The 24,439-nt window shown below is 41.0% G+C and overlaps 1 protein-coding gene across 3 annotated transcripts in view; it reads right to left on the bottom strand.

The window, feature by feature from the left end:
* PDE7B (phosphodiesterase 7B) overlaps positions 1 to 24,439 on the bottom strand; it is a 349,619-nt gene that overhangs the window by 131,691 nt on the left and 193,489 nt on the right. Inside the window, exon 1 of one of the 3 annotated variants that reach the window (XM_053592275.1) lies at positions 18,980 to 19,476. The exons of the other annotated variants lie outside the window; for them this stretch is intronic. Coding sequence (XP_053448250.1) covers positions 18,980 to 19,217 — 238 coding nt within the window. The 5' untranslated portion in view covers positions 19,218 to 19,476. Of the gene's footprint in view, positions 1 to 18,979; positions 19,477 to 24,439 lie in introns of those variants that run through there. 3 annotated transcript variants of the gene reach the window in all.

Genomic DNA, 24,439 nt, shown 5'->3' with positions numbered 1-24,439 from the left:
AACTTCTAACTTTACGATGGATTCATCTTTAGGTCAGATAGAGAACAGAGACCACAGAGCGGGGACCATTGAGATAGATTAGGTCTGAACAAAGGGGTCCTGTCTTACAAGGGTGGTAGAAGGATAGAGGGAGATGGATGGGAAAAATATTAATGAGTATGTACAGTTGCTCTGATTTTGTGAGAAATTTGTGGCTTACTTTTAATCTCAAAATATCCAATTATGGGTTTAAAATAGTGTGTATCCAAGAGCTTTATCAGCCCCTGGGCTGGAGTCTCCATGTGTCTAATTTAATTGTATGCTGTTCAGTTAGGTAAACGCCACACACTTTTTCCAGGATCCCACCTACAATTTTACAAGTCCTTACATTAGTATTTCCCCATATTTATTTGAAATTCATGTTCACATATATCGTTTTCTTAGGACCTTGTTTTCATGGGCAGGGTAATTAATATTAGTCTCATTTTAAAGAAAATCTGCTCAAGGTCATCACAAACATTCAGTTAAACGTTCTTTTCACTCTGTCTTATTATCTCTCATCTGTCTCAATTTTGAGGGTTCAAATTCATACTCATCTCATGAGAATCTGAAATGGCAGCAGGAAATCAGTCTAATCTCAGGTCCATGCTATCAGTCTCTGCTCTCCTGGCTTCCTCTCCCCATCCACCTGGCCCCACTACAATTTGGAATGGCCTAGAATCAGCCTGTAGATTTGAGTGCACGCCCAGGGCAATCTCAGCCTTCACTTCCATCTGGGGCCTTGGGAACTATGACAGGCCCACTCTAGAGGGCGATTTGGACTTGTAGGTTGGGCCAGAGCCTCCCTGGACGTTGGAGCTGGAGAGGATGAAGTAGCAGGGGAAACAGAATTTCTCAGAACCCCAGAGATTCTATTCTCATGCCCACAATAGTCTTCTTCCAACTTGCTTACTTGGGACCTTACTTAAAAATCTCCATGCAAAGAGGCTGTGTGTCATCCTGGTTAATAGCTGGGTTCTGGAGACCGTGAAGGTAAGTTCAAATTCTGCTCTGTCATTTACTAGCCGTGTAGCTTTCAGCGATTATCTTAACATCCTGATGCTTTTCTTCCTCCCTATTCACAAGTGAGATAATAAGGTACAAACTTTCACTTATAACATGATCAGGTTCTAGAGACACAATGGACAGCATGGTGACTATAGTTAATCCTAACGTATTGTGTACTTAGAATTTGCTAAGAGAGTAGGTCTTAAGTATTCTCATTACCACCACCAAAACGAAAAAAGGTCACTAGGTGAAGTGATATATGTACATATATATAAATTGGTTTCATTGTGGTAATTATTTCACAATGTATACATATATCAAAATAACATGTTATATACCTTAAATATGTACAATTTTTGTCAATTGTATTTTTATTATAATTAAAATAAAAGTGGAAAAATTTTTTAAGAAATGATAATAGTACAGCATTTAACTCCTGAGGGTGATGTGAGGATTGCAGGAAAAGCATGAGAACATGTCTAGTTCATGACCACTGTGGACCCTCAGATGTGGTAAGGCCTCCACACCTTGGTGGTCCCGTAGACCTTTGCCTTACTTTATCTGTTAAATTAAACATCACACACTATTTTATTGTTTCTGTTTCTATCTTTTCCCTAGACTGTGAGCTTTTGAAGGGCTGGTACAGTAATCTTAAGATGCCCTGTCTGAGTTCTGGCACTATGCCAGGAATTGTGCTAACGAAGAGCCTAAGGTCTAAGAGGTTAGATAATTTGCTCAGAATCATATACATAGTAAGAGGCAGGTCAGGATTCAGCGCTGTGATGTTGAGCGGCATTCTCAATCATCGCCTGGTAGTATCTTAATCTTAGTCATCTCTGTAATCCCCACCCACTTCCAGCCTGGTACCAGGCCTGGAGTAGATTAGGGGCCCATTTAATGCTTGATGAATGTGTTTGATAAATTTCATTTTATGGGTGTTTGAATTTGAACTCATCTCATATCACCTTAGCTCATATGACTAAGGAGCTGACAGTGTAGGGTATTGTTAAGTAGCTGAAATCATTTTTACATCTCTTAGACTTTCATATTTGCCAGGTAATACCATCCTTATTTCTTATATGGGGAAGGAGAAAGGAAGGTGAGTCACTGAAGGTTAAACTAATTACCCAAGAATTCCTAAATTCCTGATTTGTATATATTTAATATATTGCCCAAGGCTAGTCCTTCCACCTCTCTGCCCCCCAAATTATGGTTGAATTGATGCCAATTTTCTTCTTTTCATTTCTTTGTGAGTATTGAAATGGCATTTAATTTAAAGAAAAGTATTTAATTCATAGGAAGAATTCCAAACTGTATATCTAGTCAATCAAAGGGAACTATGTGAATTTTGTTTTTAGAATTGGACAAATGAAGATAATGTCAGCCAGATGATAAAAAGAATTCAAACACACACAGAGAATGTTTTATAATCTCTGATTTGACACTCCTGCAAACAATGCCATTGACACTAATATTGATGTATTTGGATGTAAAGCTGTTTATGTTGCAAGAGAATAACTGAATTTCTTTATGAGTGAAATAAAACAGAGGGTGGCAGTCAACTTCATGGCATTTCTCTCATTCATTTACATTCATGCATTCAACAAATAATTATTGAGAATCTACTACATGGCAGCCAATATGCATAGTACAATGTTCCCCAAATAGTATGACAATCCTCCCACTGGGGTTTGCCCTGAAAGAGCAGCCAAAACAACTCAAAGGACTTTTCTTCTTTTAAAGAAGTGGAATGTCTCAAAGGAAGTGTATAAAGTGAAAAGAACCCTAGGCTTAGAATCAGAAGTAGAGGATTAGAGTATCAGCTCTGTCAAATAGTGATAAAACCTGGAATTTACTTAGCACATGTTCAGTGGCAGGCACTATGCAAAGCCTTCTCACTGAGTTTTTTACTAGTGATGTGATCTGAGTCTTGATTTCCCATTTGTAAAGTGGAGTAATAATTCTGTATCTATTTCAATGGACTGTTAAGAGAATTAAAGGAGGTAATAGAAAAGTGGAAGCTCATTGCACACTCTAAATTGCTATCTCTTGATGCTTATCACAATAAACTTGTTGCTTACATTACTACAATTTGATTTTCTTGTACTTTGTTTTTTCTCTGATTTATGGCATTTTTATTCTGCTAACAAAATGAGTTTAGATTCTTGCTTAAATGCTTCTTCTGTAAAGCCAACATCCATAATAACTTGGCTATTCACTTGTAAGTATGAATTTTAAAATATTTTTTCTTAAAGTGGGCAGCAAAAAGTACAGAGAAGACAGCTTGAGAAGAAAGCACAAGAGGAGAAAAAGTGACATAAAACAAAACAATCACTCCCCTTCCCACATAAGGTCTAGGACAGGGTAAAGTCCCGGGATTATGACCTAGATTTAGAAATAGTCTTTGTTCAGGAAAAAAGCTTTGCACAACAGTAATTAGCTCATGAGGATGGAGGGATAAATAAGATATTCTTTTTTATCAAAAAGATTTAAAATAATTATCCATTTAATCTGAGGGATGTGTTTTCTAATTTTTCAGACTAACATTATATACCAGAATTTTGAATTTAGTTAGTATTTTGTGATTGGATCCTTAGTTACAAACTAGATTATAAATTCTCAAAAGGAAAGGCTGAAATTTGTATTTTCTTCTATTCCTTTCCAAGCTTGGCAGAGTGCAGGTGGATCAGAACTGATGGACTTACAGTAAATACTTCCTATATAGTGATATTTAATGTACCTATTATAGTCATCACTATTTTATTAATAAAGGTAAAGGATTATTAGCCCTTTAAAAATAGAAACTATCCATTTATTTCAACTTTGAGGAGGTGAGAGTTAAAATTTTGAATGCAAAATAGTTATGAAAATGGAACGGCATGATTTGGGGGAGATGAATCAAGTAGATTTCAGGATAGTATCCAAGCAGCTATGATCTTGGAATTTGCATAATTAAAACTTAGAAATTTATCCCTCACAGCCTGGCTTTCCCTGCTCAGATGCAGCAAAGCCACCACCCTCTCTTGCCAAAGTTGTCATTCTGAGCTTAAATCAAATGTGGGCTCTGTTTCAAGTGACTCTTCCTTCCTGGCAGGGCTCCACCATAGCCCCTAGTTCAGCTGCTCTAGAAGGAAAGTTTACATCTGCATAGCAAGATGGAAGGTGCCTTTTGATTCTACCATTGTAAGGATTTGATTAATTCTATCTAATTGCATAGAGGAAGTATTGAGCAATTGGAACCAGGGATGGAGTCAGCATTCATTCTTCCACCTTCTCTCTGCCTCAGAAACAAGTCACTTCTATCATAATTCTTACCCTGCGAAGTCACTGTGAGGCCACCTGTGGTCCAAAGCATGGGTCAACACTGTTCATGCTGAACTACTGTTCAGAGAGGCTCCTTCATAATTCATGCATCTAAAAAGAGGATTATGTGTACTCAGGTTGCTGACTTTCTAATCCTATTTCTGATATGTTGATAGCAGACCTAAAAGTCTTACTATCAAACTTTTCCTTATATAAAACACTTCTTTTCTTTCAAATCTGTGTCCTCAGTGGAATTCCTTTAGTCTAGCAGTCAAAAAATATTTAGTAGTTTTCCCCTGAATTTTGTAAAATTCAGCTATTAAAGTTCCCCTTCTCTCACATCCTTACTTTCATCTTTCCCAAATCTACGTTGTACAGCATAGGAGGACACCAGTCAACCCTTGTGCTGAGAAGAAGACAGCGATGTGAGTCTCCCAGATCTCTACTGCTTAAAACATTGCAATGTCATAAACTAGGATACCAATGAGTAATACTTCCCAAACTGGAATCATTTTTATATTCCTATTCCCCTAATAGCAATCAACCAGATATTCTTTTGCTTAATTTCCTTTGATTATTGTTTCTACCTGGCTGCTGAGTTTCCAGGAAATAGAACTTGGGGGTGGGATGGGGACACAGTCTTGGTCCAGTGACCATGAAGATAGTTGGATATTTTCAGGCTTATTTGGATGACTCTGGGAGAGCAGATGTTGTGTGTTTTCAGAGTGTCCTTTATTCCCAATTGAAGATCATCCAGACTCTTGAAAGCTCATCAGGAAATCTAATGATTTTTCTTTGGCATAACAAGAAGACATTGACCCCTGCCAGTTTCATTAAGAAATAAGCTATTACTGTATGTTAATCTCCTTACAAACCCCCTGGCTTTTGAGAAGTTTCTCCCTTTTGGTCCTTTGGAAAGATCAGCCACTTGTCAACAGTGATCAATTTTGATTCATGAAAAGCTGTGGCTAGAATTCTAATGGCAGCACATTACACTTTGGCTTTTTGCATTAAGAAGTCTTAAATGCCTATTACCCCAACAAAATGACAATATAGAAACTAGATCCCAGTCAAAAATATCTTTGTGATTAAACATGTTTTTGACTTAAGTGGCCATTGTACTATGAATAATTGACTTCTCAAAGTAAGAAAACAAGCCTCTCATATTTTAACCTATTTAACTAGGGATTTACTTGACAACCAAATGCTGGCAAATTCAACTTGCTTCTAGAAAATTATTTTTGCATGTAATTTGACCCAGCCAAACTTTAAACTCCACATCTCCACACTATATCACTCAGGAGATGTTGGCAATTATATTAGAGGTATTAGGCTTTCATTATATACACTGATGTGTGGTAAGTGCAAGTTTAATTAAAAAAAGAAATAAAGGGTATTTTCAAGATTTACTACAGGTACCATAAATATAATGAAACCAAAGTTCTGTTTTATGATTTTCTTCCTACTATATGTGACTTAGAGTAATGGACTTTGGATGGAATGTGAATTGAGTCAGAGTTTTCTGGTCTTCAAGGATAAGCTATAAAGACAACTTAATATTTCTGGGTAATCATCAGATGTAAGAACAGTATGGAATAGTATCATCAGAACTTACGCTGGGGTCTTTCTGTGCATTACCTGACTCAACCCTCACAGCAGAGCCACGAGGCAGCTCCTTGGTTATTTCCATTTGACTGATGAGAAAACTGAGGTCCAAAGAATTTAGTAAAGATATAAGGTAGTTTGCTTCCAGAGCCCATCTTTTAATCGTGATAACAAATTAGCGAGACATTTCTCTACTGATAGGGCCAAAGGTGAGGTGTAGGGCAGTAGGAAGTTACTAATTTTTCATAAGATTAAAAAAATCCAGAACCATAAACTCTGTAATAAATGGAGTCTATTTGAAAATGAGTTCAGAACTAAAGGCTTCTTGAAAAGTCCAGCTCTTTAATTCCTATAAATTTTCATCTTTGCAGGGAAGTTGCAAACAATGACCACAGAAAGAACTCAACCACCTCTCAGGTGGCCTGAGAAAACTTTAAAACACATTCATGTGAGTCAAAGTCATCTTACAGTAGTAAGTGTACAGCATGCCTGTGTTTGCACACACATTGACTGGACCTTAATTCTAACTTGGTTTCCAAAGAAAGGCCAATGTTATTTCACTTGGTTAGTGTGGGAAAGACTGATAATCTAGGCATAGTGAAGACTGATCATTACGAGCTTACCTAGACTCTGGCAAGTGGGCATAAGGGCAGCTTCACTGTAAGAAGTTCAGACACCTGCTGTGTAACAAGTCTTTGGAGTGCCGTACAGAGTCCTCCTCCTCCCCACCTTCCCCTCACCCTCTGTGCCACCTCTGGCATTATCTAGCTCCTGCCTTCTTTCCTGTTCTGATCCCATTGTTCTTTTCAGAAAGCAGGTGTCAGCTTTGCCCAGTTATACTTCCTCACATCTTTCAGTCACCCCCTCTTCTCCTAACCTATGTTGCAAGATCACTGCCTAGAACTCTCAAAGCAAGAGCCCTGTTTCCTTTCTGCCATGACCCTGGTTCCTTCGGACCCACCCTGCTGCACTGGCAAACCTTCTCTGCAAGTTTGTTTGGAAGCGGTCTCAAGAAAAATGTCTGGACTCCAGCTCTCAGCACCCTTAACACCCAGCTGCTCGGCACTTTTGTACTGAATAGGAATAGATCCACTTGTTTTCCTAGTCACTGTGCTTCCTTCAGTGTAATATTTATCTGTTAATCTAAACACATGCATTCTTTCCAATTTTTCTGAATTCTTGGGAAAGAGTAAAAGGGTCTTCACTGAGCTGAATGTTAGGCAAAGTGTGGGAAATGAGTTCAGATGTACCAGATACATTCAGATGTTCACTCTGAACTTTTAGCACCACATGTATTTTTGAGTGTCTATGCTTCCTCGTGTTCACACACGGAAGGAATAGCAGGGGGGTGGGACTTAGTTAGTGCTGGTACTCAAGGCAAAGAGTAAGAAGACAGGTGAAGACTCAGGACTCCCCTGTGGGTTAATCAGAGCCCCTTCCCAATGTGCACATAACCAAAGTCAAATGTTGGGCACAGGCCAAAGGCAAAGAGAAAAACATTTTTACCTGTTAGGTGGAAGCATTTGCTGCTTAATTTTTTCTTTCCCCTTTATTTTTTTTCAGATTTTTTTTTTTAATTTCAAGATTGTATAGTGGTAAAGTCTAGGCTTTTAGTGTACCCATCACCCTAACAGTGTACATTGTACCCAATAGGTAATTTTCATCTTTAAAGAGTTTGATAACAGGTAGATCCATTATGGGATTGGCAGAATTGTGCCAGTTTGACATTTCCGCCACCTACACCTTAACTTCATAGGCTCCCCAGAGCCGAACCCTGCGTGGAGACGTGTGCTTCCCCCCTCTTGATTCCCACTCCCCACAATCATGCATGTGTCCTGCATCCAAAGATCCACCCCACAAGCTGGGGCGCTGCCCTTTGGCGCCCTGCTGAATGGTCTCTGCGGAACTGTCTGGGAAGCTCTCCCCAGGTGGGGTATCTGTTCATATCCACCTAAACTCCTTAGAAAGACGTCTTCCCATACCACACCCTCTGAAAAACCGCTCCATGTGCCCAAAGCCAGGAAAAATGTTTTTCTTCCCAAAAGATCTTCCTGGAGATAACGCGGGTTATGATCATTTTTGTTTCTCCTTTGCCCTGTCTGCTGAGAAGTTCAGATCACACCTGTGCTCGCTTGCCTGGCATAATCGCTCTCCTTCCCTCCTACTTCTCATACGGCTTTTTGTCTCTCATCCTGGTGAAATGGTTTTATGTCTTTGTGTATTTATGTTTTCGTGTAAGCTTCTTATAAGCTTACAAATCTTTTGGGAAACAGGTAGGCATTGTATAAATAAGCTTTTATCTTCAAATTTTTTAACTTTAAATGTACACGTAATACCCATTTAAATCTTGATTTAAACTCTTACCTCGTACTCTGAACAGCCCATTCACCACCTCCACTTATTATATAGTGATTGAGTTCCATAGTTCTGGTTCTGAAGTTAGGAAAACTCAGAGGGGAGCATTTTCTCTCCATATCGTTTATATCTAATGAATCCACAAATATTTTGTAGTGGTAGACAGAGGAGGTGGTGGTAGCCAAGGAAAGGTACAAATAAAGAATGAAGGAAGCCGGGTGAGGTGGGCGAATTGGTTGAGCTCACGAGTTCAAGACCAGGCTGAACAAGAGCAAGACCCTGTCTTTAAAAATAGCCAGGTGTCCTGGTGGGCGCCTGTAGTCCTGGCTACTTGGGAGGCTGAGGCAAGAGGATCACCTGAGCCCAAGAGCTTGAGGTTGCTGTGAGCTGTGATACCACAGCACTCTACTGAGGGTGACAAAGTGAGGCTCTGACTCAAAAAAAAAGAAGAAGAAGAATGAAGTATTTACTAAATACTTTAGATATGGTAACATGTCTTTCAGCTTATTATCAAAGATATTACATGGCCATAGAATAGTTGCCAAGAATGGAAAAGTTAAAGTTTAGGAAGCAAACTTCTTTTGAGATGAATCAGGCTTATGAACCTATGTTTTGTTAACACTCGGCCTCACCCAGGGTTTATAATGCATCACACGAGCTGAATTGGCTAGAGGACCAATTTAGAAGCTCTGTCTAATGTATTTGAACACCTTAATGCTGACACGAAATCCATAATTCACAATTTCAGGATATGCTTCTTGCAGGGAAGAGAGGAGGGCCTCCTCACTGGGGCTAAACAACAATGTGAGAGTTCAAAAGGGTTGAAGATGCACTTTGGGTATTTGGATTGGCACTCCCCAGCTCACGGATGCCTGCGATTGCTTATCTGACTTATCTCAACTGCTGACGTCAAAAGAATTAGGCTAGAAATCTTATGATTACAGCTTTTCTTGTGATCTTTTCTGGTATTTCCTGTTTCCTGTGAAGCCAAATATACTTTGAGAGAGGGTTATTTTATGGCATTTCACTGTTTCTGCCTGAGCTCCAGCCAGAGGTAACAGGGAGCATGGAGTAAAATTAATTGAGAACAACATCAGAGAGCTATGTCCACCCCCAACCTCCTCACTCTCTGACATGTCTTTTTAAGCATCAAAAAAAGTTTCTGCAGTGGTTCAAGGTAGGATCTTATTTTTAATAGAATACAGTCCATTGTTCATTAAAAAGAAGAAGCCACTATCAGTTGTGTTTCTAACCATCGCCTTATTTGGGTGATAATAAGCAGGCAGGCTCTGAACAACATAATGCAGGCTGCCAGGAAAGCTTCTGAGAGGAGGGAGAGAGAGTTTCAGAGGAAAGAGGAGGAAAAATGGCCACCAAGGTCTGCAGTTTACCTTTGGGGCTACAAACACCATATGGGAGCAGTGAAGAAAAATAAGAGGCTGGGGTTAGGCTTGTCCAGTTTACAAAATCTTGCCTAAAGGTTGCTAAATATTCAACTTGCTTTCTGAGCACAGGCCTTGGGACATGCTCAACGCCGTGGCTGCAGAAAGCTTGACAATGGAGAGTCTGCTCCTCAGTGACTTCCAGGCAAAAGTTCTACAGACCCAAGTTTCAATAGCCACTCGCCCTGGCCCAGCCTTCCGCACGGTCTGGAAACTAGCTCCAGGCAACAGTGCAGAAAGCTGCCAAAACAGCATGGCAGCAGCACTTCATGGGTGAAGGCTAAGCAACCATCACACACAATGTAGCTACCATCTCTATCTGTTTATCTTATGTGGAAATTTGTTAATCTCATGATCCTGGTTGAAGTCTCACCTCTAGCATTGTGTGTTATTCCCTTTTGGATTCCCTTGTGCATAGGATGATTCACTGAGGATGATTGGGAATGTTGCACAGCAAGAGTAGGAAGAGAAAGAGGGAGTTGCTATTCATTGTTTGACCTTCCCAGTACGGTTTTTTGGGTTTGTGTGCTTTATGTGTGAGTTTGCAGTGTAAGAACAATAATCTTATGAATAGTCTTTGTGGAAAGATAAAGGGATCTCTTCATTCTTTCATTAGATCATTTCAATAGATTGAGAGGTAGGCCTGTGGACTTGGTTCCACATTGAAGCTTCCTCCTCCTGGAAAGAAAGACTACAGGGCACAGGCAAGGTCATATTAAAGAGACATGGGTACAAAGTCTACTCCTGATCCCTGGAGAATTGCAGGGAAGAGAATCAAAGGCAGAGCCACGTGGCAGATGAACTTGCCTTTGCGTCTCCCTTGGCACCTTGAGCGTGTGGGTGGTAGAAACATTCAGATCAATATGTGGGAGCCTAAGGCACACATTCACCTGGAGGTCAACTTGCAGAGGAGCAAGGGGAGGGAAAGTGCTTATTCAAAAGAAGAGATTTAATCCAGAAGAGGCAGACTATCACGTTGCTTATTTGCAAGCTTAAATTTTCTTATCCCCTCTTAGGGTGAGTTCAGGAGAAAGATCTGCTTGGTGGAGGCAGAGACACAGGCTACATTTTATTACACATCTGAGTGTGGAAATGTGAAGACTCTGTTAGAAGGGTTTTAAACAGTGACCGATTCCTCCTCAGTTCTGAATGGGATTGTGACGACACTGCTTGTATCCGAATTTGGTTTCTCTGTAGTGACCTCACCTCTCTCCTTCTCACGGGTGCTCCATGCCTTGCTCTCCCTACCTGCCCCCATGTGATCCCTTTCTAAACCATTTTCTTTGGCAAAATTTTACCTACTTCTTTGAATGAACCGCTGTCAAAAACCCGCTAAGTGTATACATCTTTGAGTTCTCTGAAGTGCTTGTCCCTAACATTTATAGATTCATGTGAGATATCTGGGGGCCACCAGAAAAGATTTGCAAGGGGAAGCAAGAAAGAGAATTTTGTGCTTTGGTTTTAATTCCAGAGGTTGGGGGACATTTGAAGATTCATATGGAAAAATTCTAATTATTGCATTCTATGTGTTTTATTGCCCTTGGTTATTTAATTTTCCTTTTGGATATCTTCCTTGACAAAAGATTTACATTCATGGTTATTCTATTTCTCACTGTGATTTTATTTAGTTTTCTGGCTCTTGTTCCTTTCAGTTTTTACTACCAACTTCATGCAACTGTGACTCAGTGTCTCTTGAAATTTGTTTTCTTTTCTCTCTAGGGATATTATTTTTTGCAGTAAGCTTGGCCCCTTGGACTCAAGGTCGAACCCAAGTAGACCCTGCTTTGTCTTTGTCAGTGGTGTCTTCCAATTGTACACAGGTTCAATCTTTAAGTTTTATCTTGTCACTTGTGCTAGGGACTGTGACCTACTGGCTGTAATTCTCCTTTAGCATTTATGTTAGAGCTGACGATGTAACAAAATGCTCAGGATAGGGTCTCAGTTTATAATCCAGAAAATATATGCCAGGTGAATTTTTTAGGTAAGAAGAAATGCTTACAAGAAGTGGTCTCTGATAATTTTGTAGTTTGAGGAAATTTAAGACAAATGTAAAGATGTAAAATCCATTTCTTAGGGTGGTCTTTCAGCATCTTAAGGATTGAAGTCAATTCCAAAGGGAAATTTATGAAAAGGTGGAGAGGGGTGAGTAGGAAGAGGAAGAGCCCTGGGTGTGTGTCTGGACTATGGCATTACATCACCAATCCTGTGAGTGTTGCTTACTATTTCTGCGGTGGTGAGATATACCCACTATGTACTATGGAGTGCATTGATAATCAAAGAGGGATGAAAATCCAGTAGATCCGGTAGTAGAAAAGAGTACACATTTCCAACTGCTTTTGTGAGTTAAAAAAGAAAAAAACCAGGCTTGGCGCCTATAGCACAGTGGTTACAGTGCCAGCCACATACACCGAAGTTGGCAGTTTTGAACCCGGTCCAGGCCAGCTAACCAACAATGGCAACTGCAACAAAAAATAGCTGGGCGTTGTGGTGGGCACCTATAGTCCCAGCTACTTGGGAGGCTGGGGCAAGAGAATCACTTGAGCCCAAGAGTTTGAGGTTATTGTGAGCTGTGACACCACCTAGGGCAACGTAGTGAGACTTTGTTTCAAAAAAAAAAAAAGAAAAGAAAACAAACACCCTGGAACTTTTGGGCTTTTTACAATAAAAACTCTAATGTTTTTCTTTTAGTCTGATGCAAAAGTCAATGCTTTCCTGTCCAGTTCAGTCAGACTTATTAAAAAAAAAATAAGAAAGAAAGAAAAATTAAAGGAAGAAGAACTTGTTTCTAGGGAAAGGGCAGGGGACGTGGAATGTCATCCTCCACTGAGCTCTGTCCCCTCAGGTAAACACACACTTTCCACACTCAATTTTTTTTTTTTGATCGGTATTCATTGTTTTTTTTTTTTTTTTTATTGTTGGGGATTCATTGAGGGTATAATAAGCCAGGTTACATTGATTTTTAAAACAACTTTGAAGCACAGATACAACTGTTATCTGTAAAAGAAGCTCCCTTAGACACTTTAGTGTATGTTAAGTCTTCCAAGATGCATGAACAAAGTATTTTAAAAGTATATAAACACATGCATAAATTGTATGCATTTTCTCCAAAATTTTGTAATTATCAGTAAATTACACCTTTTTTGTATGAAAAGAGAGCTGTCTCGTACTGGTTTTGAGACTATACCTTTTGAGACTTCACCTCATTCTACACCTTTTAGTATTTCTGAAGTTCATTCTTATATATCCTTTTATTTTAAAAGCTATAATGACTAATACTGATCAGACTGATCTTTGCTAGAATATAAGTTTCAAAATCATTCCATTAAAAGGTAGAACTGGAATTCATGTTTCTTGAGTTATTTGTCCCTAAAAAAAAACAACAACAACATTTATTCATGCACTTAATGACAACCTGTAAGTTATTTTACTCCTTCTGGTAATTTTCTTTCTTTCATATATTGAAATGTATTGAGTGGCTGACATGTGACAGATGTCACAAAGAAAATAGAATTTTCTCCAGACTCTCAAAGAGCTGGAATCCAGGAGCAGAGGAAGAAAATGTACACAAATTTTAATAAAGTAAAGTGATTTGCCTGTGAAATAAATACAAAAATAGTTCTGTGAGACTTCAGAAGAGGAAGACATTTTCCTCGGTAATCTCTGGAAGGCTATTGGGAAGAGACTGGTACTGGAGTGGGGTCCTGCAGAATGGGAGAAACTGGAACATGGAGGGAAGTCATTCTAAGCCTTGGGAATGAGTAGCAGAAAGCAAATATTAATAACACGCTGTGGGCTGCTTCTCATGTCTGGGGGGACTATAAGGGGTGATAGTGAGAAGCCGGGAAAGGTGAGCTAGTGCCAGAAGAGGGGACAGCTGCAGCTGCAGGGTAGAAAATTTGCATTTCCTCTGCAGTCATTGAGAACTATTGAAGGATTTTGAAGAGTGACAAGACATATTCTGATTTTTCTTTGGATGCTGCTGACCTAAATCACAGAGCAGGAAGAAGAGGGATAGAGAGAGTTAGAGGCTATTGCAGGATTAGAGAGAAAACAATATGAGGTTTGACCAAGGACCACGTGGAACTGAACAGAGAAGAGGATGTGAGCCCAAGAGAAGTGGTTCAGAAAATAACACCGACACCGCTAATTATGAATTAACTTTTACTGAGAATGAGGAAGAGCTTAGGCTCTTTTCTAGACACTTCTTTTTCCTGCTCTATCATGTAATTCTCAACAACCTTATGCGAAGGTGCTATTAGTTATTTTCTGTAAGAAGAAACTAAGACACCAAGAGGTGAAGTCCTGCCCAGGGTCGCACAGTGCAATTATGGAGTTGCAGGATTTAAACATTTTCAAATCTCAAAACTGCAGCTACACTCTGGTACTCTTAGCCTCTCTGATGGACTTTGAACTAGCAGGAATTGGCAATCTGGAGAGTGTAGTTTTGAACTTGAGTTTCTGTGATTCATGCAAATGAGTCAGGTGGAGGAACAGGTTTAGTTAACGTTAGATGATGTGACCCAACTTTTCATTTCACGTTTAAAGGACAGATTAAATTGTCGATGATTATTACCCAGCATTGCTACAGATTGAATGCAGGCTGATGTCTAAAAGCAGTAGCTTTAGAAAAATGTTATGAATTAATGGCTATTTGCTGTTGAGAGTAATTGATTCTTTGCTCAAGGTAATTTGTCAGGCTTTGAATGAAATCATTAGTACCGATGCGTACTTGAAAGTGTTCATGAATTTTTACAAGAGTTTTTGAATTTTCCCAGTTTATAGCCAACTCTTTGAGTTGATACATTTAAACTAACAAATCCTCATTTTCACACTGTATTTGTAGACAAACATCTGATTCATAAATTCATAATTGTCCTTTCATTAGGCTTTTGATTCATCTCTGAGCCTTTGATGCCTAGCAGAATGCTTGGTATACACCATGCATCAAATAAATGCTTCTTGAGTTAAAATGATTGAAGTGTTTGGTCATTAACATATTTAATTCATATTATGCTTGACACCTGAGACATTTTAAAATAATACTTTTAATGTCGATTTGAATTGTAGAGTTCTGGAATCAGAGAATTGTTTTGGAGATGTTATTGTCTGAAGTTGTTTGATATTCAGGGCTGGGTATGAGGCAAATTTCTGATAGTTGTATTCTCCTTGAAAGGTAGAACAAGTTATAATGACCACAGGGAAAATGAGTTTTTGTCTTTTTTTCTTGAGGGAGTTGTGTATTTTTTATATTTTCCTGGAACCAAAGGCATTAAAATGGGAACAAGCTTAATAAATAAGTAAAATATAATGTAAAATTTAGACCAGAGACAGTGAAAGAAAGGTAAGTTCCCCAGCTATAGAGTTGGCAGATATTTGGTTGAATTCCAAAATCAAAGTATTTATTCAACTAAGAACAAGTCCTGCTCGGGGATGTCTAGATGTCTGATCTTCAACTGCTTGCTGACTGGAATCCTAATCAGAGCCATCCCTGTCCTCACAGTATTTGAGAAGCAACCTGTTTATTACCATCCTCTCGCCACACACCCTCCCCACTCAGGTGTATGCTCTGACCGCCCTGCTGTGAGCTTACTTTCTATTGAGAATAGATCGCTGGGCTTTCCCAGTAGGGAAGCTTGGCTCTCAAACTAAAGCCCACAAAATAAGTAGAAAAATGCAGCAGAAGCACACTCCATTGACTTATTTTGCATGATAATATTTTCTGATTTGACTGAGGTTTATATGACATCATGAGTTCTCATGTTTGCCTCACCTAAATATCAACAGTAAAGCCGCGTCTTGATTTAACTTTTAATTTAACTTTTCCAGCATGTGCGCTGATCACATGTGGACCAGAGTTGGGCTGTTGAGATCCTGGTCTGGTTCTGATACAGTCTTAATGTCACACCTTCAGTATGTTTGAGTGATTTGCCTCATGTCCAAAATACAGGGGTTAACTAGATAATTAGACCATCCCTTGTTTGCTTTGTAAAGGGAAAAAGAGCAGAGTATCAATATGACTAAATAATTGGGTACAGTTCAATGAACAGAGCTGATACTCTGACATCAAGCGTGCCGACAGCCCTTCTCTAGGGCAACAGAGCGGTGGCCAATGCCCAGCGCTGGAGGCACTCCCAGGTGCTGCACTCCAACATGAGAAGGGGATGTGCACCCCAACATGAGAGGGTGACATGCTCCTCCTCCACCCTGTCTGGTCTCTTCTCCTCCCTAGCCCACTCCTTTGAACCGCAGTCGCCAGAGGACACTGATCTGAAGCTGGTGTGTCCCCTCCCCTCAGCAATTCCATTTTCTCTCTCTCTTCAGGGGACTGCTCTCCTCTCCTCTCTATCACCACAATTCCGTGTGTTTCACCTTAAAATCTCTCAGGAATACATATTTATGTCCCCATAAATTTTTTTCTGCTCTCTCTCTTCCTTACCCTGGCCAAATCTCAGAACATTTTTCTGTTTCACTTGTGAGAAACAAAGTTCCAGTCTTGTCTAAGAAGAGCGCGTAAAAATAATACTTCTTCCCTTCCCGAAGGAAAAGAAAAGCCGGACTTTTAAGGTTACATGAAACATATTAGGAACCGGTGACACCCATTTCGAAAGTGATTTCTAATGTGATGTTGGTTCCATTCGAAATTTCTGCAATTTCATGGTTTAAAAAAATTTAAAGCTACTCATCTGTTATTGCAAGCAAAGAATACACAGCGTGTAATGACGACATCTACTTTTCCTGGTTTTAGTTACTGGCATGGTAAAAAGATTGTGTGCTGTAAATTAAAATGCTAAGTACTTACAGGTAAAGATAGCACAGAGTGGGGAATAAATAACTGTTGGGGAAGTTGGGAGGTGGGTGAGATCAGGAAAGTCACTTTTAAGAGAGGGACGCATGACCTGGACTTCGTAATTTGAACAGAAAACTTTCAGCGGCTGAAACAAAGGAAGACATTTCAAGCCTAAAGCAAGACTGATGGGGCTGGGGGAGGACCACTTAATACACAGACATTGCTTAACAATATTGTTTTGTGTGCCTTTTTTTGAGGGGACTGAAGCAAACGTGAAATTAGACAGTGGAGAGAGAGAGAGAGCATGAGTGTATTGTGTGTCTCGGTATTTGTTTGAAGAGCTTTCTATCATAAACCCCGAAATCATACACGCACTGAAAACAACTTAAACCATCACTTGCTAAAAATGAAAAAATGGTGTTTGGAGCTAGTCTACAGTAGTGTTCCTGAGCCCCTGCTGTCATGCTGCTACGGTGCAATGGCACAGTTGAAGATGCTTGATGCTAGGACAGATGTGGGATCAGGGACAAGAGAAGCGAGGAAAGAGGATGGCACCCCTGGGGAAGTGAAGCAACACACTTTGGGGCTTCATCAGGTGGCTCCTGATGCTGCTGCACAGATGCCTGAAAAGGTTTTATGCTCATACCGGAAAGCAGGAGCCCCTGAGCTCCTGGAGAAAGAGCAGGCAGGGGAGGAAGAGGAGGCAAACACGGGTTCTTCGGGAAGGTGTTGAACAGAGCCCGCCCCTTGCAGGTGACCACTAGGACAGCAGAGCAGGGTGCAGCTTCCCTGGGAACCCAAGTGGCTCCTGAGATAATTTCCATGGACAGTAGGGCAGTGATTGGGAGGTATAGTAAGATTCAACCAATTCTGCTTCGTAATGTCCAGAAAAAATGCACCTCTTAAGTCATAACAAGTTATAGGAGTTCTCCCTTTTCTCTGGAGTGCTGCTTTTTCAGGAATTAGAGACCCACTAATGTATAATATAAATAATAATATGTACCTATCTCCACTGATGTGCTAACAGCTATTGAATTAGGTAGTTTTATCAAAGGGTGCAATTTGAGATATGAATTTTAATCATTTGATTTACTGAAACAAATCAAAAGTGGTAACAGTTGAAATGTCATAGTGAACTTCTCTGCCCAGGTGGGTTTTTCCATCTTTCCTGCCCTACGCACCGGGAATGTGGGATGGCTTTAGCATTAACCGCATTTCCTCTGACCAAGACCCATTTGCCGGGGCACCTTCTCCCCACTGCCACACAGACCTCAGTCTGATTGGTTTCCTTCCCTTTCCTATGTCCTCAAGCGCTCATTGTTTACTAGAGACCGACGCTGTCTTTTTTCCCTTCCTTTTAATTCTTTCCTTTGCCCAGAGCATTACTTCTTAGTAATATTCTTCATAGCTCATTAAGTAACAACTTTAAAAAAGTTTTTGGCATGCATTATTAAAATCAAAACTAGGCAAATTCTCATTTCCTGGTCTCTCTCTGTGAGAAAGAGAGAGGTACTTTTTGGTATATCTTTTCCATCTACTCTGTCCCTCCCTGCCGATGGCATGCTGTGACTCCACCACGTAGGGTGAGCCAAGACTTCAGAGGCATAAGCCACACACACACTCAGGTTCTTTCTTCTGAGTGATCCCGCCACTGTCCAAATATCTACAGGGCAAGAGAGCACCCTGCAGTCAGCCACACCATTCTTAGCTGTCAGGGAGCCCTGGGGTCCCGTGCATCTTGATGGTGGACGTGCTCACTGCTGGAAACACAGCAAAGTTCTTCACAACTGTCCCAAAGACAGCACATTCTTATGACATGACAGTGTCTCTGAATCATCATTTCCACACTTGTGAGACAGCTTCATTTTTCCTCATGTCAACAGAGGCATTTGTATTTTTGTCATTTGTCAAAAGGGAAACTGAGGCAAGGTTTATCAACTTGACCAGGACATAAACAAGACTTGCTGGCCAAACTCAGTTCTGGGAATATGCTACATATAACTTCATAATTAAAAATAAGAAAACATAGTTTCCTTTATATAAAGACTTACAAAAAAAGCAACCCAAGGAGAACATTCTCTTGGTGACATCTGTAACTTGTTGACCAGAACTAGTAGAGGCAGGATGCACATTAAAGAGCGTCCAAAATTCCATGCCCTCCCCATGGGGACTGAAACTCAGGACATTTGATTTGTTTGAGCCCCCTGGATGAGCTTGTGACAAGGCAAGCCTAGGACCCAGGTTTCCAGCTGTCCAGTCTAATGCCCCCCTTTCTGTGTCCCTCTGCATTTTAAGATCGCTTCTTTTATAGAGCAAACATTTGGAAGTCACAGCCCTCAGACCCTCTGCTGCCCAGTTTGTCTTCCTCCCTTGCCCCATATTTATGGCTTGGGCGAAGGAAGGGACAGAAAGTAATCAGACTTGGCCCGGGTGCCTTTTATTACCCCCACAGTCACTTTACCTGGAAAGCTGTGGACAGCATCTTCATTTTCCAGAATGCCTCTCTGCTTGGCCGCCTGCAGCTCACTTTTGGATTTCCAAACCAGCTTTACCATCCTGATCATCTCTGGCAAGTCCCAGGGCAGCGGCCCCTGCTGGCACCCAGGCCGGCCGCCCGGGGTGGAGGGCAGCACACCTTCTGGGGCTGTCCACCTCCTGCCTAGCTCTGCCGAGTGGAAATACCGCTCGAGTACAGGCATTCTGCCCTGTTCTCCAGAAGAGGAGGTGCTGCTGCTGCTGCTGCTGCCGCCGCCGCCGCCACAGGGGAAATTCTTCCCAGCCAGGGGAAGGCAAAGCCCTGTAAAATCCTCTCCAGCTTCGGAAAGACAAGCCTCCTCCAGCCTGGCACGACCTCCCTGCCTCTCCAGTCCCTCCACAGGCGCTGACGACAAGAGCGATTCCCTCCCCAGGTTTCTCACTGCTGAGAAACTGTTACTGTCCTCCTTCCTTAGAGATAGAATGCCTTTCCCCCTCCTCTCTCAGGCACTGAGTTCACGGCACTTAATTAATCCCAGGCTACAGCTGGAATGACAGCAGGGGGAAAAAAAAGAAAAGAAAAGAAAAGAAAGCATGGAGGTTTTAGCTTTTGCTTTTCCTCCTCTTTCTTCTGATGTATTTGTTTTCAGTTCTCTTTTGGTATTTGTCAAAGTTTGTCAAGTGGCTCAGCTCCTAAGGACTTCGGGCAAAGCAGCAGGGCTCCTCCTTTCCCAGCCTCTAAGAGGGGGTCCCCCAGAGGCCAGTTATCTTGAGGTGTCAGGTGAGGAGTCACCCCCGTGGTACAGGAAGCCTCGATGCTTCCCAGGCTCAGGCCCTGCAGGCTCCAGGGAGCTCTGGAAAAACAGGGGAAGCTGACGGCCTGCAGAACCACCCACAGCAGCTTCCCGCTGGAAGACCCTGGGTGGGGTGGGGGTGGGGTGGGGGACAGGACACCTTGCCTGTCCACCAACCTCGTGCTGGGATGGGCCTGGTGGAGGCTCAGTACCACCATTCTGATATTCTAGCTCCTTCTCTACACCCCTCACCTTGTGTGTTGTTTGGTTCTCAGCAAACCTAACTGGGTTTTGGCCTGTTAATCAAATTCCTTGGTAACCTCAGCTGCCCTTCAGCTGGAAGGGAAATAACACCCAATCACGTTCCACAGGAGAATTAAGGAAGCGTCAGGATCCTCATGCAAAAGTGCGGTGGGCTTGTGTGGTCTGGGCACATGGCATGGGATGGTTAAAAAGCCATTTACAAAGGAAAGCAATGATTGTAAAATGATGTTCCCACGGAGGTCATAAACAGCAGTGAACAGAAAGGAAAGAAAGTGTTAAAGATTCCCTCTCCGCAGAGAGAGCACTGTTGACTTGGTACCTGGGCCACTAACTGCCTGAGAGTGGTTGAATTGAGGGCAACCACGCCATGCCTCTTGTTTCCTGAGGCTCAGAGATGGAGGTGCTCACCCTTGAAATCAGAACCAACACAACAAAAGGGGAAGCCCCCTGCAGCTGATGTGAAAGGCCCTGGACAGAAACCAAAGCGGGTGGTATTGTGTTTGGCCCTGTTGCCAGCAAATTGGGTTTGTAGGAACAGTTTGAACTCGAACATTCACGTGGATGGCCCCTTTTGTCTTGGGGGACATTGCAACAATCCCAATGTCCCTCAATATCCCTCTTCGCATCTCTGCGTTGCAAAGTGCTGTTTTTGCTTGGCCTGTTATTCTGCTCATGTACCATCCATTGCTTCTGCTCTACATTCCTTCCCAGGCTGGTGTATCGCACAATCATTTGATGTGTCTTTATGGGGTGGGAGAGAAAGACTGTTGTAGAGAGTGGTTGAATTGAGTGTTTTATTTTCAATGGTCCCACCTCTTTTTTAAAAAAGCTGAAACCCCGCAAAGGCTACTGTAATTTTGTTGTTGTTGTTATTATAACAACATGAACCCATGGTTCATGTGCTTAGTTTCCCACACTGGATTAAGTGACTTTCTTTGTTTCTGGAGGGAAAACTATACTAGCAAATTTACTTTCTCTCCTACCAGGGAAGAAGGTTCAAGAGAGTAAAAAAAAAAAAAAAAAAAAAATAGGGTGGCGCCTGTGGCTCAGTCAGTAAGGCGCCGGCCCCATATACCGAGGGTGATGGGTTCGAACCCGGTCCCGGCCAAACTGCAACCAAAAAATAGCTGGGCATTGTGGTGGGCGCCTGTAGTCCCAGCTACTGGGGAGGCTGAGGCAAGAGAATCGCTTAAGCCCAGGAGTTGGAGGTTGCTGTGAGCTGTGTGAGGCCACGGCACTCTACCGAGGGCCATAAAGTGAGACTCTGTCTCTACAAAAAAAAAAAAAAATAGAGATATTGAAGACATGATGTTTTGTGATTTTGTTATTAAAATAGGGACCAGACAACTCTTCCTATAATAATCAGTTTGATTTATACAACCCAGGTAGGGAGTAATCAGTGATCCACTTGATCAAAGAGATGCACCTTTCTTTATTTCCCTCTTGTTAAGGGGTGAAAGAATGTAAGCATCAGCTTGACACTGCCACTGCTTGTCTGTCCAGACCTTATCTTACTTTCCATCATACTGTGGGCACCAAGGCTCTCCAGAATTGAGATGATTTTTATTTAATAAGCACATATAGGCTGCTGCACTTTTATTATCATATTTCCTGAATAATGTCTTAAACTCACTCCTCAGTCACAAACTTCCTTGAAATAACAACTGAAGAGTTTCCTAAGTATTTGACTATTTTTATTTTTGTTCAGTTATTTTGCAACAGTACTTAGCATCAGGATATCCTGACCCTTGGAACAAAGGGGTTAAGAACAAAGAAAACAAATATATGATATAATATATCACATATACGAACATATTAAGAACAGAACACTGCCCATTTCTTCAAGAATAACTTTTTCTAAAATCCAAGGATACACATTTCCACTGTATTCTCTATACTGTTTTACACAGTTCCTTGCAATAATATCTTTAAGGAGTTACAATGTGGGATCATTGTACACAGATGCTTCCTAGTGGAGATGAGTTAGGGCCAAACAAACATCATTTCAACTTTTCCTTCCCAAGGAGAATCTACTTCTTTTGAAGATTTGAAAATTGAAAATGCTTGCATGATTTAAAAAAATTTTCTCCCAATATGGGATTATCTCCATCCCGGAGCAGAAATGCAAAAATACCACAAGAAAGGTCATTCTCATGGTATTTCTGGCTACATAGAAATAGGAAGTACAGGAAATCTTGCGAGAAAGCTTGGCTCAGAAGATTTTTGGCTCAGCTGCAGGCTCAAGAGATTGGGACAAACTGAGGTGAGGCTAGCACTTACTGGACACAAATCTCTCTACCAAGGTAATTCTCTGAAGTGTGCTTTTGTTAACATTTTGTAGCTGGCATCTGATAGGCTGTGATCCCTTTTGCTTCTTGGATAGTTACTTTAGAAGAACATGCCGATAAACTGAGTTTTCCCTGCTCAGTGAACGTCATTTACCTTGACATAAATTTGTAGCCAGAAGTTTGGGTCACTGGGGATGAGAGAAAGGTGGGGATGTTCTGTGCTCAGAAAAACTGTGGAGTGAAGGTGTCTCATCTCTGTGAATTGTGAGGATTCTGACAAATGTTAATATCCTTAATTAACATGCTACAGACAGGACATTAAAAGATAGACTTTCAATATAACCAAGTTCTTTTTTCAGGCACTGTGAGTCAACCTAACAATTGCATGAAGAGGAAAATAGCATAGATCTTATGTGAAAGAAAGACAGTGAGAACCAACCAAGTCAAAACAGCTTGTTCCACTGGACACCTAATTCTTTCAAAAAGACTTTGCTGTGTGGTGGCAGCTGTGAAAGAAAGAACAGATAACCTCCATACCAAAGTATATGGCTGAGAGAAGCATGTCGAAGACACTGTTGATTTAAAACCTGGGCTATTTTGAAGATTTTTAGTGCTCTGAGGGCTACATAAAAATCTTGTAGACCACGGGTGCTCTAGTCACAAGGCAGACAAGCCTTTATTCTATTTGATTTTTTAAATAAAATATTAACAATATTGAATTTTCTAATTATTCTAGAGAATCTACCTTTTTAAAAGAATAGAAAATTAGAGACATATTCTTCGCCATTTTCTTTTATTTTGAGTCTAGCAATATATTCTCATGAAACTTCATCTTTTTTTTTTTTTTATTGTTGGGGATTCATTGAGGGTACAATAAGCCAGTTACACTGATTGCAATTGTTAGGTAAAGTCCCTCTTGCAATCATGTCTTGCCCCCATAAAGTGTGACACACACTAAGGCCCCACCCCCCTCCCTCCATCCCTCTTTCTGCTTTTCCTCCCCCCCCATAACCTTAATTGTCATTAATTGTCCTCATATCAAGATTGAGTACATAGGATTCATGCTTCTCCATTCTTGTGATGCTTTACTAAGAATAATGTCTTCCACTTCCATCCAGGTTAATACGAAGGATGTAAAGTCTCCATTTTTTTTAATGGCTGAATAGTATTCCATGGTATACATATACCACAGCTTGTTAATCCATTCCTGGGTTGGTGGGCATTTAGGCTGTTTCCACATTTTGGCGATTGTAAATTGAGCTGCAATAAACAGTCTAGTACAAGTGTCCTTATGATAAAAGGATTTTTTTCCTTCTGGGTAGATGCCCAGTAATGGGATTGCAGGATCGAATGGGAGGTCTAGGTTGAGTGCTTTGAGGTTTCTCCATACTTCCTTCCAAAAAGGTTGTACTAGTTTGCAGTCCCACCAGCAGCCCACATCACTTTTACACTTATGAAACTTCATCTTAATAAAAGTCTTCTCACTCAGATATTTTGCGAATACTTTATACCTTATTGACCTTCGTGTGACTTCTATCTTTTAGAAAAAAATTTCAAACTACTGAGGGAGTTTATTTATTTTGTCCTGGACTTTCCTTTCCATTGGGTGAGTTCAAATATGGATACGTAAACGCACACACCCACACACACACACAGTCACACTACAGGACCACCCTGCTTTGATAAATGCAATTCAAAAGAAATTAAAAAAGAGCAGGGAAGGAAAAACATGTCTTTCAATGTTTAATGTATTTTAAGAGGAAGAAGCTCAAACAATTTACAGTGTTCTTCACAAGAAATAGAAATGTAATGACACCAGCCTTAGCTAATCTCAAGGAACAATGCCAGCCAGTAGTGAAAAGGACTTGGCCTACAGAGCAACCATACAAGGCTGCACATATTTCCATTGATGTGAAAGGAGGAGAGGACGATAGATGGAGGAAGGGTGAAGTAGGAGGGACTGAACTGACAAGCATAGCTTGCTTTCAGAACAGGTGTCTAAAATCATCATTCACTTGTTCACTCTGCAAACAAGTACTAGCTGCACAAGAACAAGAGCAGAAGAGAGAAGCTTCTGTGCCAGCTCTAAGGTCCTTTGTC

This window comes from Nycticebus coucang, chromosome 5 (genome assembly GCF_027406575.1).
Source record: "Nycticebus coucang isolate mNycCou1 chromosome 5, mNycCou1.pri, whole genome shotgun sequence".
Taxonomy (NCBI): Eukaryota; Metazoa; Chordata; class Mammalia; order Primates; family Lorisidae; genus Nycticebus; species Nycticebus coucang.
The sequence above is the reverse complement of the archived record's forward strand: the minus strand, read 5'-3'. Positions and strand labels throughout refer to the sequence as shown.